Below are 19,260 nucleotides of genomic sequence, written 5' to 3' on the forward strand. Positions count from 1 at the left end.
TGCGAAGAAATTTCATGCTCATTTGTAAAAGTATTTTGTAATATTTTCAAAACACAAAAATACAGTATTTTATTTTGATACATTTTGTGCCTGCTGTATTTTGTAGTTTAATTTGATACACTTAAAATGCAGGTATTTGGTTTTTTATTTTAAAATACATTTAATGTATTTTTGCCCAACCCTGTAAACATCAAATGTAAAAGCCTTTCAAAAAACATTTAGTCTTTTAATTCCAACTAAGATAAAAATCATATTATCCTTGAAATTCTTGCACACGGCTAAGCTGAGCTGATACATGTCCAGCACAATAGATCATATTGTAATATTATACTATGTATTGTTGAAAGCTACGGTGAGGTGTGCAGCTTTAAAGAGACCAAAGGCAGAACCGCCATGTCTCTATGATATCTGCAGGAGAGGATTTACTTACAAAGCATCAGGAACATAAGAAACCATTATGAGTTTCTGATGCAACAGAACGTCACTATTCATTTTCACCTTTCATATTTAATGGCTCAAAATGACTGGAAAAAATGTTTCAGTTGAGTTAGTGAAACAAACCTTTGTCTTTTTAAAGGAGTGGGCTTCATTTAAATGGTAGACTGCAGCAGATGGAGCATGTTCATTCATGCTCACATATAGCGTCTATAAGGAAATGGCTTATGTGCATTTACACCTGAATAAAGAGAGAAAGTGTAAGCACAATGCTTTTCATTGGTGTTAGGCTCCATTGCTCTGTTTAGGGTCTGCTGTATAAAGAGCACTGGTTTATTTTCTTTGTTTATTTTTGGTAACACTTTATTTTGATGTTCCATTTGAGTATTAGTAGGCTGTCAGTTTAATATCTGTTGAAACTGCTGCTAAACAGATATTTAACTGATTATAAGAAATTTAGAAAATACATGTCAACTTACACTAACCCTAACCCCAATCCTAAACCCAACCTAAAGGTTTACTTAAAATCTAATGTGAATTAGCTGCAATGTAACTTAAATTCAACTAACGGACCATCAAAATAAAGTGTGACATTTGTTGTCTATACCTCTAAATCCCAATAAAAACAAATAAGACAAGAAAAACTCACATATATGCAGGAAAGCAATTCAAACATGGTCAGGGTTATGTCGTTTACTAAAAGCATGTCAGTTCATAGTTTTGTTGCAAAAAAGGTGCATTGTTGTATTAAAAAAATTGAATTGCTCATGCAAAGTTTCATCTTACATTATATTAATCTGACTTAAAACGGTTTATGTGACTAAATAAATTAAGATGAAACATTGTTAGCTTATTTGAATAAGTACATTGGTTTTACATTAGGAATAGTAACATTAAAAACAAATCTGGAACTTTACTCTTATGTTCTAATAATAACTGAAGTAATAATAAAAATAAAGGGATAACATACTTCAGTGGGTCAAAACCAATTACACATTGCGTTTATTATACCCGATTTTATAGATTTAAAAAGTGCAAAGGGATTTCTTTGTTCAAATTTATAAAGCAGATCAATTTTAGAGAAAAAATGTTATGGTATGGTAAAGATATGGATATATATGGATATATATCATATGAATAAAAAAGACAACATCAGTCTACTCGAATGGCTTTCATTGGAATGTTAAGATATTTTTTTTCATGACAATAAAAAGAATGAGTCACTGCAAATAGTATCTTTCACACCAAAACGGATTTATGCATTATTTGCAGCAGACGCTGAAGTAGATGAATGCAAAGACTTTTCTTTCAACGCGCACTCTTTTCATTTCGTCAGTGAATACAAACATTCCCACGTGATGATGGAATGACTCCCTCCCTCTCGCGCGCAATCCAGCCGCGGCACGCGCTATTGAACCCTCGCGCGGCACCGAGAAAGTCGACTGATTGTGCAAAGAAACTTTACCGACTTTCTCATACGGCGGAACACAGAGAAGACTGACTCTTTCGCCTTCCGTTGCAGATATGAGACACAATTTAATTCCCATGGTTCGGATATCACGCTCATCCGTGGATTTCAAAGACCTTCTTGTGGATTTGCACTTTGCTTGATCTTGAAGAGTTAGTTTTTTGACAACGTTTGCTGGGATTTTAAGTTCCTCGGAAACATGCCGGAGAAAATAAGTATTTCGGATTTCGTTTCTTTGGCGAAAGAGGATCTTTCGTCTCCGGGGAGCTCTGGGTTTCAGTCCAAAATGAGCGACTGTCGGAGCACCGTGGCCGCGCTTGAGGAGGTAAGAATAGGGCAACGCGCGAACGAGCGCGGTGTTGTTTACCTGTGTACAGGTGGAAAACACCTGGGTGAATCACTGTCTTTCAGTCTCTGACATAAGAAACATTGTATTTGAGCTAATTAAACACAAGTTGTTTTTAAGAAGATGTTATTATTTTGAAATTGACTTTTTAAAATCAAGTTACATCATCTTACCTCTGTACACTGTAAAACACAATATGACAAAAAGCCATAACAACAAAAGCTTTTAAGTTACTTTAACTTATTTTAATTTTAAAGTATTTTAACCTAATATTTTGGGTCTGACTGATGCAATTTGAGATGACTAGAAAATATAATTTAATTCAACTAAATATTTAAGGCAGCAAGTGTAGTTAATTCTTATGGTGATAAAATGGTTCATCGCTTAATGAGTAAAAAGTGAATACAATTTTTAAATCTATGACAATTATATCGCTGTAGGCTACTAGTAGTTTTTTTTTTGTAAAAATAAAATTTTCAACAAAAGTTATATTTTCGGAAGATGTATCTGCTGCTCAAACACAAAAATTGATTTAATCAGTATGTGTGTGTAATTTATTAATATGATTCAAAGCTGAATTTTCAGTATCATCACTCCAAAATATGCTCACATATATTTTGCTTCTGAATGTTACCAATGTTGAGAATAGTTGTGCTGCTTCGTGTTTGTTGAAACCATATTTTATCATTCTAAACATCTGAAAACTTACTTTTACGGCTACTTTTACATGTCAAGGTCACATTAAATGGATCAAAACTGACAGTAAAAAGAGTTATAATGTTTCATTATATAATATTTCACCAATAATTTATTATTATGAGAGCAGAAAATCAGAGTATTAGAATGATTTATGAAAGTTTTTGCATCACTCAAGACTGGAGTAATTATGCTGAAAGAGACTTCTTTTAAAACATGAAAAAGCCTTATCTGAAATGTTTGACCAGTAGTGTTAAACATGGGAAAATAATTACATATTATGTTCACTGTTTTAGTTGTCAAGGTTATTGGAATAATAGGAATCAATAGGAAATGTTGTTACCTTTCTGGGATGTCTGTGTAAATAACAGAATTGACCTTTTGCCATTTAATAAAACTTTGCTAGTAAGCCTTTCTCCTAGTGCTTTGAATGCCCCGTTGAACATTTTATTGTTTTATTGGCTCGTGTTGTGGTTTGGAGTCAGGGGATGGCACAGGAGTCACAACAAGGAAAAGACAGAGACTGTTTTCATGAGGCCAAGTAAACTTGCTCAGGGCGCTTTTTATGTTGCGAGTTGTTGGCTTGAGTCATGAACAATGAAGCTGAAATGACAAGAGCACAATCACAGAATAACCCCAGCTGCATCATTTCACTTAGGAACTGTGTTAATATAGTTAATTACAGAGAAGCCGGACTGATAACAGGCTCAGTGCTTATTATGGGCAGTTGTAATCTAAATCTAATGTGTGACTTTAGCTGCCAGCTCATCTGTGGGTATTTGTGTGGATATTAATGGAGAATAAAGAAGCTCTGACAGCTAATGATAATACTGGGCATGTCGGGACAGTGGAAGGCTTTCATTTATTTCCGTGTTTTTCATGGGAATTGCAGTGCTGTAGAGCAGTGGTTCTCAAGCAGGGCCCACAAAGGATCATTAAATGAGGCCATTGGATGATGTTAATTTAGTATTCATTCTGAGTTGAAATGTATAGGATATAAAATAAAATGTTAAAAAAGAAACGGTCACAAATGTTCTTGTTGAATTAAAAAAAATGAATTGTGCCTGATATAAATCATTAGGGCGACGCGGTGGCGCAGTAGTTAGTGCTTTTGCCTCACAGCAAGAAGATTGCTGGTTCGAGCCTTGTCAGGGTCAGTTGGCGTTTCTGTGTGGAGTTTGCATGCTCTCCCAGTGTTCATGTGTATTTCCTCCAGGTGCTCCGGTTTCCCCCACAGTCCAAAGACATGCGGTTTAGGTGAATTGGGTAGGCTAAATTGTCCGTAGTGTATGTGTGTGATTGAGTGTGTATGGATGTTTCCCAGAGATGGTTTGCAGCTGGAAGGGCATCCGCTGCGTAAAACATGTGTTGGTTAAGTTGGCGGTTCATTCCGCTGTGGTGACCCCAGATTAATAAAGGGACTAAGCTGAAAAGAAAATGAATGATAAACCAATAGTTCACCCCCCAAAAAATTTAATTTGATGGACCTTTGGCCATGATGGTAGATAGTCTTGATTGTAGATAGTCTTTTGACTGTTCTTTGAATTGAAACCATATTTAAATAAAGCTTGAAAAGGTGTAAATGGTTCTTAAGTTTGTTTTTTGATTTTTGTTGTATCCTGACAAACAAAAAGTAAACTTGCATTGCAAGTAGGCCTGTCACAATAATCAATATATCTACTTATCGCATGATACATAGACATGACCTCAATCATTTTTGGTCATGCAATATATATCATCCATAAAAAACCCAACTTCTTGCAGCATTTTAGATGATTTTAACATCTCTATCAGACTTGTCAGTGTCAGTATGGGCAAAAAACCCTATAGTATTTACTATAAATTACTATTGTGTATTTTCATGTGGGTGCCTGGCAACGGAAAATAGATCTGGGAGCAGATATCGCAGCCTTTGTTACATTTTACTTTGCACTTTTAACATTTAATATTATTTATTTAGGATATGCGTTTTCACATTCTGATTCCAATGCGTAAATAGTTAAAATGACTAATGAAATGAAATATGATTAAGAATAAAATATTATGTGTTCCCTAGAAGTGTGTACTTGCATTATTATGATATTATATTGTCATTCTGGCATTGTATAATGAGGGGCATAAAATGGTCCTAAAATCACAATAATATCGCAATATATTTTGGTGCAATATATCAGACAACAAAAATAGATATCATGACAGGTCTAATTGCAAGTTTGTGGTTTTACACGTCAAATCCTTTGTGCCGAGTCCCTATGGAAATGGCGGAGAACTGGAAGGAATAGATCGCCATTACAGGCATCCATTCTTTTAAGATAGGACTTTTTTTTCCGGCGAAACAAAATAAATACCCCTGGCTCCTACAAGAACCTGAAATTGAACTTGCTCAGGACCATTTGCTGAGCATTTGGAATGAAGGTATTGTTGCTGTAAATAATGTCAGTTTTCTATACAGATGGATCGCTTTGCTTCTTAAGACTTCAAGGCAAGTTTATTTACAGTATACAGCACATTTCATACACAATGGTAGTTAAAAGTTCTTTACATAAACAAGAATAAAAGAAACAAGAAAATAAAAATTTTAAGAATTAAAAATGATTAAAACATAACACAGATTAAAATGTGGTAAAACAGGTTAGAAAAGAATGAAAAAGAAAAGAAAGTCACAATAGTGCAATCTGTCGCACATAGCACAGTGCTCATTCAGTAAAGGCACAGCTAAACAGATGTGTTCTCAGTCTTGACTTGAATGTGCCTAATGTTGGCGCACATCTGATTATTTTCTGATGATTCCAGCAGCAGGGGGCATGGTAGCTGAAGGCCGATTCACCTTGCATTGACTGAAACCTTGGAATTTCTAATTTATTTGATCCTAAAGATCTGAGTTATCTGTTAGGTTTGTATTCAGTCAGCATATCTGCAATGTATTGAGGTCCTAGGCCATTTAGTGATTTATAGAGAAATAATAATACTTTAAAATCTATTCTGGATGTAACTGGGAGCCAGTGTAAAGACCTGTGGACAGGTATCACACCTGCTCTGATTTTCTGGTTCTGGTCAGAATCCTGGCTGCAGCGTTCCGGATGAGCTGCAACTGTCTGACTGCCTTTTTGGGAAGGCCAGTGAGGACCCTATTACAGTAATCTGCTGGTGATAAAAGCATGAACAAGTTTCTCTAAGCCTTCACTGGAAACAAAGCATCTGATTCTTGCAATGTTTTTGAGATGATAGTATGCTGATTTATTTACTGCTTTGACATGACTATTGAAACTCAGATCTGACTCCAGAATCACAGAATCACCTCAGTATATTACCAGAGTAAATGTGCATTAATTTAGGTTTGCCTAAATGTGATTTCTGGTTTCAAATTGAGCACCTTTTCATAATTACAGCATAGATTATTGGGGTGCTTTGATATACTGGAAACCACTTCTCTAGAAAGACCGCTTTGACCTGAAAGTCATGTGTACTAATCAGTGGTGGAAAGAGTACAGAAAAATCATACTCAAGTAAAAGTACTGTTACCTGCCCAAAAATATAGTGCAGGTAGAGTAAAAGTATCTGTTGTTAGTATTACTTAAATAGGAGTAAAAAGTAGCCCTTTTAAAAGTACTCAAGAGTAGTGAGTATTACACTGTGAAAGGCTGATGTGTTTACATGCAGTGTGAGTGTGATGTGTGTGAAAACGTAACATTCTGTAGTGCATTTAGTTACTGTTATAGATATTGGCTGTTTGGAGATTTCAGTCATCATCCAGTAAACATGCTTCATTTTCTCCTCAGTGACATGCAGTGTAAACAATCTCTCGATCATTGCATAAAAATATTTTGGACATCTTCTTGGACACTTTTAATGCTTCCAAACAGTTTGCTGCATAAAGTGCCCATGTCTTGAGGTTGTTCAGTCAGTGTGATGCGATTTACTTTCTTTGTGTGATTTGATTGGACAGGAATCGCAGGACTGATTTTTCTACTGAACCAATCCCCATAAACAAGGAAAAAAATAAAGTAGTGACTGCCGGTTGATGGAAAATAGTCGAGTAAAAGTACCGATACAGCACTAAAATGTACTCAAATAAAAGTAAGAGAACACATTTTTAAAACTACTCACTAAATTACAATTACTGAGGAAAAGACTACTCAATTACAGTAATTGTAGTATTTGTAGTTTGTTGCTTTACACCACTGGTACTCACCAATGTTCCAGTCTTGTTTGACATACTTTTTACATGGAACACAAAATATAAACTTTAATACAGTGCAAGCAGATGGGGTCCAAGAACAATTATGAATCATTCACTTTCACTGTAGAATAAAAGCAGTTTGGATGCCCCATTAGATGAATCCTGTTGTGTTTTTCACAATAACTAAAGTCAAACCAGTTAGAATGACATCACAAGAGGATGAGTAGTAAACTGTGACGCAAATTATGAAAATTCAGGATGAGCTCTGCCTTCAAGCAGCACTTAAACAACAAAAGCAGTTAAGAAACTAATAAGGTGGGTAAAAATTCGTTATGATTAGCACAGCAAGACTGCAAGTAAATTTGATTTCCTTGAATGAGTCAAAGATGTTTGCGTCATAACGGTTTTTTAAGATTATATGTTCAGAACACCGTAGTTCCCGATTGTCCGGATATGGCATTTTTGTCTGGATAATTTATGCAAATATAAGTTTTATGAGTCTTCAGTCATTTTTTTAATCTTCAATTTGAAACTTTAGGTGAGTTTGATGCTCAGTGGCAAAACGTGTGTGTGTAATGTTCAGTGTGCTTTCATGAAGGCCAGCGTTTGAAGGCTTGTTTGGGTTTGAGAGATACAGTTTGTTTTATGTTTAATGGCTGGCAGCATGTTAAATGATCTGGAGGAGGATGTCAAGGATAAACAAACCCCCCTGGATCACACAGGAATAGCTGAGATGGCTCTGCACGCTTCTAATTGCACAATAATTACTGAATTGAAACATTGCTCTCAATATTTGCAGAAATTATTCTATATTAAAATGTTTCTGTGTGCATGTGTTTTTGTTTGACATCAGAGAGTGGTAGTAGCACTGCATAAACTGAAAGCACACACCTACCATCGTGATCCCGCGAGTCAGCAGATTTGATGTGACTAATGGATTAATTTATGGCCATCCTTACTCCCTCTGAGTGTAGTATAGATGACTCCCCCAGCCGCTGACAGAATCATATAACCTAGTGTCATTATTTGACTCTGTGGAGAGAGTTGGCATGGCAGTGAACTATAAACTGCCTCAATGTTGTTGTTCTGTTGATAGTGTGGATTTAATATGGTTCTACATATCCTAATGGTGATCCCAGTATTTAATGTTCCCTAAATTTAGGAAGAATATTTGTACAGCTATTCATCATTTTGTTATTCATAATAATTTATGAATTATTAGAGACAAGAGACATTTTTAAAATTGCAGTTAAAGGCCTAGTATGTAAAATGAACTACTAGAGGTTTCTGGTCTCAATGATGAAGATGTGTTTTAATGATGTCATAAAGGAGTGTGGTAAATATGGGTGTTGTTTAAGGCTGCACGATACTGGAAAAATATGCGATGTTGTTGAGTATTATTGCGATAACGATATTACAATGTAACATTTCAGTAGAAAAATTATATTTTATTGGTTATTAAATCATGTAATAATATTAGATTAAAAAGTTAAAATATAATTTTCAGATTTAATTAATTCTAATTCAAACTTAAAAACTGTGTCAGGGTGCAAACTTTTATTGTTTGAAAGTTATTAGTATTGTTAGCTGGGCCGTAAACGATATTATATCAAATCGCAATAAAATTGATGTCAATAATCATGATAAGCTCTTGACTTTTTACTCTATATTAATTTAAAAGCCAATCACACAGCAGAAATGTGCAACATTTGGAATCTGAAAATGTTGATATTAGAGATGTACCAAATTTTCGGCCACTTAAGATTTTTCGGCTGAAAATATGTTATGCCACTTAATGCACTGTCTAATTTGTGGCTTCAATCATTGCTGGGGTACTCTTTTAAATCTGGAAGCATTAACAACTGATATAAAAATATTCTTTATCATTCAATATGGAAAATAATTATCGAGATTGCATTTTTGCCAGATCACCCAGGCCTGAAACACTATGAGTAAAAATCTTGGCGGATGTTCTGACTCTAATTGGCTGTCTTCATTTTCCTCTCTTGTCTGGACTCCTGTCATAAGTTTAAAATTTATTTTTATATTCAGCTTTGAGTTCAGCTTTTGGGCTGTACTAGCCAATAGCAGAACAGCACTTGGGAAGTGGGGTTAAAGATACTAAGGCCCCATCTGATTGGCAAATAAAATAAATCTAATTAATTTACATGACTGCAGTACGTATGTTGGCTATACTATTATCGCGATGAGGATAATTTTGGGATATATTGTGCACATATGTCCACAGCTGATGGAAATCGATAATAAGTTAAATAATTTAAGTTATGTGACTTGATGTTTTAAATCAAACTTATTTTATTTCACTCTATTAAAACTCCATTTCTACAGGAGTAAAAAGAACATCATTGTAACTGTGTATTACATGACTGACAGCTGAAGCAAGACATGGACTGTGTTACTGCTTTAAAGGGATAGTTCACCAATAAAGGAAGATTTACTCACCCTCAAGTGATTATACATTTTTTTGAGTTTCTTTCTTCTGTTGAACTCAAAAGAAGTTATTTTGAAAAACCTGTAACTATTGATTTTCATAGTAGGAAAAACAAATAAAATGCAAGTCAATGCAGGTCTCCAACATTTTTCTAAATAACTTTTGTGTTCAAACAAAAAAAGAAACTCAAAGGTTTGTGACAAGTGAAAGTAAATGATGAGAGAATTTTCATTTTTGGGATTTATATATTTGTGTGTGTGTGTGTGTGTGTGTGTGTGCTATAACTAAGATGCAAAAACAAGGCATGTGCTTTTCATTTGACATTCATTATGTGGATTTGCATTCCCCTTAAACCCACTCATAACCTTTGAAATTTTAGATTTATTGAGATGACAAACCTTCCTGGGAACTTTTATCCTGAGATGACCACAAACACACTCAAATTTTATCCTGAGATGACCACAAACACGATTGTTTGGTAGGCACTAAGTTTACGTGGGAAGTGCCCTTTGATGCTGTGTTGTGTGCTCCATCTGTTTTACCAATGCTGTTGAAAGGTTTGATAAGATATTTGGCCAAAACCCTCAAGGCTGAATCCCCGCACCAGGAAAATCTGGAAAAATAAACAAATGTTAAAATAAAACAAGGAAGTAAAATGCATATAGCGAGACATATGTTTCTTTGAAAGAACCTGCATGTCCAGACATCTAAGAGTATGTGTGATCACTCAAGCAAGCATTTAGACTTTTTTTTTCAAAGAACGTAAATTAAGTAAATATTTCTATACCAGTGTAAACAAAAGGTCATGTGTGTGCCATGTGTCTGTCTGACTGTTAAAACATGAACCTGTTTTGTGCTTAGCTTCTGAGATGAGGGCACATATCCACTGATGCTTTTTTCCTAGGGCTGCATGATATTAGAAAAAAAGACATTGTGATTATTTAGGTTTTCTGCAATATATTGCAATATTTCACTAAATGACTTCACTCTATTTGGAAAGAATTCATACATTTCGATTGATTTGGAAAATTTTGTTTGTCAAAGTGAATTTTAATACAAGCAGATAAATACAAAGATACAAATGACATGAACATGGCTTTATGATTTTTTGTGGAGTCTGACAGTATTCCAGTACAGGAATAAAAAAATCTAATGTAAAATAACAGTGTATAGTCTTCATTGTATAAACGATTTAATAAATGATTATTTGGTAAAGCTACAAACCTTTTAATTTCTTAATTTCTCTGCCCATGTGGTTTAAATTAGCTTGAAATGCTTACACAGGCTTTTAAAATACATTCAAATAAAAATCACTTACACTCTTTGGTTAAACTAATACAGTTCCACAAATCTAAAGTGTGAAGATAAAAACTCAGTGCTGCATTTGATACTATTGATCACAACATTCTCCTTGATAGGCTTGAAAATTATGTTGGAATTACATGAAGTGCATTGGCTTGATTCAGGTCTTACCTATCTGAATGTTATCAATTTGTTTCAGTTAACGAAGAGGCATCATACCGATCAAAAGTACACTGTGGTGTACCAGAAGGCTCAGTTCTTAGCCCCTTACTTTTACATTATATATTATAAAGCTAGGCGATCTCATTAAAAAACTTTGCTCATGCAATATCCATTGTGATGTCAATGCTAAAACAATATATTGAGCAGTCCTAATATTTTCTCAGCTTAGCTATTTATTTATTTATTTATTTATTTTGTTGTGTTGTTGTCAATAGCATGAATTTTATGCTCAGTGCTGAGCTTTTTTTTTTTAATCTCCAGCAGCCACTCAAAGTAGAGACTTTTTAGAATAGTGCTGGTATTTTCAGTGCTTCAGTGGACATGTTCCCTTATACATCACTGGATCCCATAAGCCCATGTGTCTGGGATGTTGCCCAAAATCCTACAGATAGAAATAAAACAGAACAGAACTAAAGTCAGTTTTGTCTTGACACTGATTTATGAAGCACTGATCAGACTAAACAATCTTTGGCAGACAGCAAGAAGTGGCAGTAATGTATGTTATAATGTCACAAAGTCAAGGGGTTTTGAAAGTCCTTCATGATTTTCACCTTCAAGTATTTTTACATTCTAATCAAAGGATAAAAATTACTCCATATCAAAAGTGTACACTTTTAAGCCCATAGCCAGGGGGTTCAACCCCCCCCCCCCCCACCCAACCACTGACAAAGGTTCAGATTTAGTCCATGAGCTCATTTTTCCTATTTTGTGTGCTATGACATCATAAATTGTGAAAATAACCCATCAGAGGGGTGAAGCACCAAAAGTAGATTTTGAAGCATATAAAAGTACATTTTAATAATAATTAGGCTATTGTTGTTATCCATGATATTTCTAACTTTTTTACAAGAGAGGCTAGAAAAATCGAGAAGCTCTACATTATTATTATTATTATTGTTATTATTATTATGGACATTTTTTTTATTATTCAAGTGGGCAAATTCTGACTGAGGAAAGTTAAATGTGCTGGCTAGTTTGCTATTTGCTTAATAAATGACAATACTTAACCTTAATAAGCAGTTTTTAATTTAAAACTATTGCAGATTTATTTTTTCCTAATGATGTGTCATAAAAATAATATGTATAAATACGTTTTTTTTTCCACATTCCTTTACTCTAAATCTTTAGGAAATACTTTGGTAGATCAAAAAGTGTGGTTATGAACCAAATGTCACTAAAATGCAGTAGCTGTTTAAACTATAAATATTTAACTTTGTAATTAAATAGAAAATGAGGCGAATAACTGTAAAAAGGTCCACTTTTTGAGAAAAAAAGAACCGCCCCTTTCTCCAGGCTGGCTACGGGCCTGATTTTTAAAACATTATCTCCATAAACTATTGATATTTAAACTCATACTCTATTCCCACGGAGGCATGTCTCTTTCACTCACACTTCATTCTTTACTGCAAATTGTGTCTGTTCTGAGTCATTAAGAGGTGGTGTTGTCTTTCGTAAGGTTTGGTTCACCTGTTCTTCACAGTCTGCCTGTTCTGACATCATCATGGCAGCATTGACAAACATTCTGCTCTTTATACTTTAGAAACAGTCAGGTGTTGCCCCGCAACAAGTTAAATATATTAGTGTTTCTGTCAATGATTAATTTGAGCAGAGTATCTGATCGTTTTCATTCTAACGTGTTTCTCTTTTCTCTGCTGTCTTGCACTAGTCTCTAGAGCAGGACCAGACGTCCCTACAGAAGATGAAGAAAATTGTGAAGGCCATCCACAACTCTGGACTCAGTGAGTGTGGTCTACTTTTCTTGTGTTCCTTAGGTTTGGTTGTTTATTTAAATGTTTTGTACAGTACAGTGGAAGTCACCATTGTCGGCTTCATTGGCTCTCATTGTTCACAACAATATATAAAGGCTCAGAAATGGAATGATGGAGTCCGGAAGTTTTGGAGCAGAATGCAGTGACATCATGAGTCTGTCTCTGTCTGTCTCTCTCTGTCGCACAAATGAATGTTGACAGAAATTGAGAACCAGACTTGCAGTTCTAGACTTGTAATTCACGTCTACTAATCTTAAATATTATGCAGATTGTCTCAGGAGTATCAAAAATAAACCACTGAAACTTGCTTCACTGTTGTTTTTTCAACCTCCTAATGACTTCATACTGGGTCAAACACAGTTTCAGTGCCTTATTTTGACTATCCTTGATGATGCATATGGTCACCCAACCTCTGTGAGTGACTTTAACACCTAATTAAATTAGAAATTTTCATCACTAGCATCTTTACTGTACACCGAAACATGAACACGGATTCATCTGCATGTTGTTTACATCTGCTGCCTTTCAAACCTGGCCATTTTATAACATTATATTGTGCTTGCAAAGTCCTGACTGGAATGCTTCTGGTTTCTGGGAAGTGTGTCTCAGATTTGCCTGCTTCTCGTTTCTGAGGGCACAAGCCCCATTTCTCAATTCTGTGAGTCACTGTTGAGCTAAACGCAGAGGAGGAGACCCCACATCATCTCCTCCTCTTTCACTCTCTCTAACTGAAATCATATGGCTCATTCCGGTAACATTACTACTGCGGGGCCTCAGTTTCCTGCCCCTGTGAGCTTGTGGTGGAGATAAACGCACTAATTTATGAGTGAGTCCTAACCTGAACCTGATAAAATCCACACTTTTTTCTGATTCACCCCATTCTTCTCATCGTGCCAGGATGTAGGCCTGTTTGTGTGAGAAGCTATAAAGGCTGATTGCTGTTTTCATATCATAATGATTCAGAGCTAGAGTATTTATCAGCTCCTCCTTCATCAAGCCATTTTTACTCTTAATCCTAATCTCCTTTACTTTTAATCCTGGTTAGGAGGAGTCTGTGGAGATCTATTAGTGGTTGTTTTTACAGGCAGCCATCATCATGATTACTATTGATCATAATTGTGGTTTAAGATCTGAACCTGATGGTTTTAAGGCCCAGAAAAAAAAGTTTGAAATGTCTGAGCAGTGATATTCTGTTAATGAACTTCTTCATTCATTCATTTTTTTTTAAGCTTAGTCCCTTTATTAAGCTGGGGTCACCACAGCGGAATGAACCACCAACATATCCAGCATATGTTTTAAGAAGCGGATGCCCTTCCAGCCGTAACCCAACACTGGGAAATAATGAACATCTTCACGTAAAAAAATTGTAACAGCAAAACAAAAAAAAAGCAGTTATAAAAGCATAGCGATGTGAATGTGTGCAAAAGCAAACTGAAAAACTACTATGCATGCTGAAAAGTACATTTCTCGGTTAGGGTTAGGGTTAACAAATGCAATGGACAGCTGATTTTATTTAAATTGTTCATCACCAGTTATCACCATGGATCAATAGTAGTTTAAAGGTGTTTTAACACTGGAACTACAAGAATTCTATAACTACTAGTTATACAATATCGACCATTCTGACCGTTCTCATATAAGATGCCATGTTGTCACGTCGTATTTACTTTCAAAGCTTCTACTGAGATGCATTAAAATTCAGCTTTGAATGTCTGTTGTCATATTTAAGTTATCACTCTAAAAAATACTATCTTTTTGGTAATACAGCCTATAAATGTGTGTACTAGAACAGTCGTGAATGTTAGGGCCTCACTTTCATTTTCACTTTCTCAAGCAGGGTAGAAGGCATTTTCACGGCACTGAATATGCTGTTTAGAAAGACATATCTGAAGTAAAGTTATGTTTTTGCTATCAGAAAGTCATGTTTTTGTTAGTAGGAAGATTTTAGGCAACAGAAGCATGAATGTTTAAAGGCAAAGGAAAAAGTAGCAGATAGTAGTTATGTTTCCACTCAAAAATGCAAATTAACTTTATGCGCAAAACTGGATTATCGCATAAAAGACGTGCGAATAGACAGCGTTTCCTTCCAAAGAAAACAAAATTGTCTCTTCCTTATAAACTGATACCAAGTATCAACAGTAAAAATGGAATTTGCTGCGGTAGGAGAAACTGCATGAATCTTTTCTTCACTTAATAAAAAGACTTGCATCTTAGAAGGCAATCCTGACACGCAGTGAACACGTGGTGAAAAAGTGAGATGCAAAGCACAGATGCTTGATTCTGGAGGTCATTAATAATATAATAACACTAATGCTGAAATGATTCAGGCATTCTAGAATGGCCAAAATAACTTTTCAGATGTTTTACAATGTTACATATCCAAAATGCGCATAAAAATAGGTCGATAGAAACGTAGCTACTGAAATTCATGCATTTTGACCGCTATTGTATTTAAAGATAGAAATACTTTTATTTTATTATTATTATTATTATATTTTGTAATTTGAATAAAATAACAATGTTATAAGGAAAATTGCACATATTTAGGAAAAGTCAGGGTATTATAGATCAGGGTGTCTGCAGGGTCTTAAAGTCATAAAATGTCTTAAATTTCTAAAAACTAAAATTCACTAAAATTGTCTTTTTGGTCTTAAGTCATTTTAAACAGGTCTTAATTTTTTAACCAGGCCAACACATTCAATCACTAACAATACATCTCAATAAAACCTTTAACAAAAATAAAATGTATTAACTCAGTTTTTTAAGTCTATGTAAACAACCAGAGTTGGCTTGTTTTGACACATTACTTAAAATATGTGACTAAGAAATAACAAAATTAAATTTTTTGGAGGGGACTATTAAAAGTCTTTTCCATTGGCCGTCAGAAAAAAATGCTTAGTGTTTAACCCCAATATAAGTCTGAAATGTTATTCATAATGGCTTTGAAAAGGTCTTTAAAAAAGTCTTAAATTTGACTTGGTGTAACCTGCAGAAACCCTGTAGATGCGTGGGTTTAATTTCAACAAAGTAATTAAATTGCAAAAATGTAAAATAGTCAAAATGATCGCCTCGATAGTTTTAGTGTTAAACTCCTTGAATAACAGCAAACTTAATTTTACCCTCATTTTCTTCAAAATAACAGTTCATTAATTTCCCTTGAAGCATATTGGGTCTTTAAATGTGCCATTTGATCACGTTGTTTGCCGTATTTTTCTATCCATCATTCCACGTTTTTTCTTGTTTTCGAGGAAGGGTTTAAATTGAATTCATCTTTAGTATTTTGTAGTCGCCAGACTCGCCACAACTATTACACCAGTATGTTTTGCAAATGTTTAATGGCATAACATTTCCTAGCAACATCTGGTGTTTCTGCTGTTGAGTGTGTTACAAAGGCTTTGAGTTTAATAATAAACCATGTATCCATGTAAATTTTTATTTTAGAGTAAGCAAAACCAATCTTAGTTTTGTTTAATATAACTGGTGGAAAATAAATCAGGTAAACAAAATGTTATTGAAAGCTTACTGTATTTTATGAATAAATTCACTACAGGTGACCTTCTGTAGGTCTTTTTGATAGCTGTTTATTTAGTCTATATTTGCATCTGCGTGTAACCTAACAGTGTCATAGTTTAAAACAGAGCCGCTGGCTGTGAACTAAATGCTGCTGAAGACATGCTCACAATAACACAGATGTGGCGGGCTCTTTTAAGTGTTGATATCGGGGTCATTTTTTCTAAAAAGCAGGGAACAAGATCTGCTTAAAGGTTCACTGGGCTTCACCTATGGTCTCTGGAACAAATCAGCTCTCAGACATGTCAAGAAATGAATTAACAATACAAATTAAAACTGTGCGTCTGAAAGTGCTCACAGATGCCTGAGAGAATAAAACTGTTTCCAGATCAGGAAAGTGTGTTTGGCGTCTGCGAGTAAAGTGCAGTACTGTTTGAGCAAGTCTGACTCACTGGGAAAACATAGTTGATTGGAGTTCATGAAAGAGGAAGTGTCAGCTACACATTTGACTTGACTTAAAAAAGAGGAATATATATATATATATATATATATATATATATATATATATATATATATATATATATATATATATATATATATATATAAAAGTCCCTGAATTTGTCATTTTTATGAAATAATGTTGAATTCCTCCGATTTAGAAACAATATTCAAACATGCTGAGTTCTTTTTTTTATATTTTATATTAACTTTTTTTAAGGAGGAAAAAGGAAAGGAAAATACAAATAATAAATAATAGATAAAAATAATAAAAAATACAATAACACATCAGAACTTAAATGAACAGTTGACTGGTCACATATTTCCTTACAGGTCACATTAACAAATACATATAAAGATCAGTTTACACTGTGTAAAGGCATAAGTACAATCCATTTCTCCCAATGTTGCAGGTATTTGTCCATTTGTAGTTTTAAAGAAAAAGTCATCCTCTCCATATTTTAAACGTTAGATACGATATCCAACCATTACGGTTTTGTAGGGGTTCGAGTTGTAGCCGCTTTCGGATTGCAGTTTTCTTACTTTTTGCTAGAAGTATTTCATGCTGATTTCTCTTGTTTATTTCTGGTGTTATCCATATGGATTTGAATTAGAATACAAACTTCATTCTCCATTATCCTTCACAATTTTGGGTTCACATGCTGTATACAAATATTTAGTGTAGCGAAATTGGATGTTAATGGTACAAAACATTTAGTTTCAAGAGTCCTTGATAAATTTCTGGATCAGTGTCTTTGTTTTTTCTTGATCAACTTCCTGATAAACCAGTCAAAGCCCTAATCGATATCATAGAAATGAGAGCGCAATGATCACTGGATAGGAACGTTGTTTGCGTTTTTGAGTTCAGGAGAATGTGTACATCATCTATAACACAATATATGCTAATTCCAGCGACGCTCCCTTTGAAAGCCCAGAACGTGTGCACAATGCTTGTGATCATCATGAGTGGAGATGACTTAACATTGCTTCATCTCTTATCTCTGTGTACCTGTTTATTTTCTAGCCGTAGAGCTGAGAGCTCTTTGATCTGTTGTGCAGACTGAGCCTGTGGTGTTTTCAGTCTTCTTGCCAGGAGCTCGCTGTGCTTCAGCTGCTATCATTTTCACAAAATCCTGTTTTCCTCTATTCATTTGATCATGCGGTGAGGTTTGTAGGATCACACGGTTTCAGAACACGAATAAACTTTATCACTGTTGAAAATTGTGTAATTTCTGACTGTGCTTATCTCAGCATTTTAGAATGATTTCTGAAGGATCGTGATCTTGGTTTTTTGATGTGTACTTGCATTGAAATAAATCATTTGGCACAATGCACTTACTATGTACATTGCTTAGCATATATGAGTACACCCCATTTTAAAAATAAATAATTTTGTCCCTTTCTCAGTGAACATAGTATGTATTTTGGTGCATTTAAACAAAACAGATTTATTAAACAGATATATTTATTAAAATAATATTTTAGTCACCAAATATTATTAGAAATTGAAAGATAATACAATTCAAGCAAAATATTGCAAAAAAATTACAACCTACAAAATTTCAACAAAATTTTTCCTTTTTTTTGCTTCTCTTGATTTTTCCTGCTTGTGTTTAATATTTTTCTATAACATACATTTGGGTGAACTATTTTTTGTACCATTATCGTAAGTTATTTTGTTAGATAAGCTCCAGATTTGGGTTCAGTACTGACTAATCTAATGTATATGCACAAATATAATACTGAATAGCTTCCTAATAAAAATATGTATTTAAAAGATAGATTTTTGTACTTGTATATGCTGAGCACTGTGTGTCTATATTTTTACATTGAATTTGCATTTATAATTAAATCTGTAATTACAACTTTTTTTATAAATGTGCAATGCATTTTGTGCATTATAAACACAATAAGCACATTTGATCTATTTTTTGATGTAAACCTTGTTGTAAAGGATTATGAAATTATGAAATAAAAGTACAAACAGTAATATGACATTGTGAACATAATGATAGCATTTAAAGAATAATTATGAGGCGCCATGTAGGATTTAAATAAAAATATATATGGCTTTGAACATCCAATAGCATAGGTGTATATGTAAGTAATATATAGGTGTATATGCACATGTTTTATTTATGTGTTGATAAGCGACGTTTCATTTAAATCCTACATATAAATAATAATAATTATTATAACAGGCCCTTAGCCAGTGGGGTTCGGGTGGTTCGAAATAGCCACTCCTCACTGACAAAGGTCCAGAATTTAGCCCATACATGAGCTCATTTGTCTTATTTTGACTGCTATTCCATCATAAATTGTGAAAATAACCCATCGAAGAAGGTTTTAAGACCAAGTGAAACCCTCTGTTGGCTGTTATGA

The 19,260-nt window shown here is 34.3% G+C and overlaps 1 protein-coding gene across 2 annotated transcripts in view; it reads left to right on the top strand.

The window, feature by feature from the left end:
- Window positions 1-1,835: 1,835 nt before the first annotated feature.
- The window catches only part of asap3 (ArfGAP with SH3 domain, ankyrin repeat and PH domain 3), a 53,907-nt gene continuing 36,482 nt past the window's right edge, over window positions 1,836-19,260 (top strand). For both annotated transcript variants that reach the window (XM_056476600.1, XM_056476601.1), the window contains exons 1-2: window positions 1,836-2,228; window positions 12,768-12,840. In XM_056476600.1, coding sequence (XP_056332575.1) covers window positions 2,103-2,228; window positions 12,768-12,840 — 199 coding nt within the window. In that variant the 5' untranslated portion in view covers window positions 1,836-2,102. The remainder of the gene's footprint in view (window positions 2,229-12,767; window positions 12,841-19,260) is intronic.

The sequence above is a fragment of the Danio aesculapii genome, chromosome 17, assembly GCF_903798145.1.
Source record: "Danio aesculapii chromosome 17, fDanAes4.1, whole genome shotgun sequence".
Taxonomy (NCBI): Eukaryota; Metazoa; Chordata; class Actinopteri; order Cypriniformes; family Danionidae; genus Danio; species Danio aesculapii.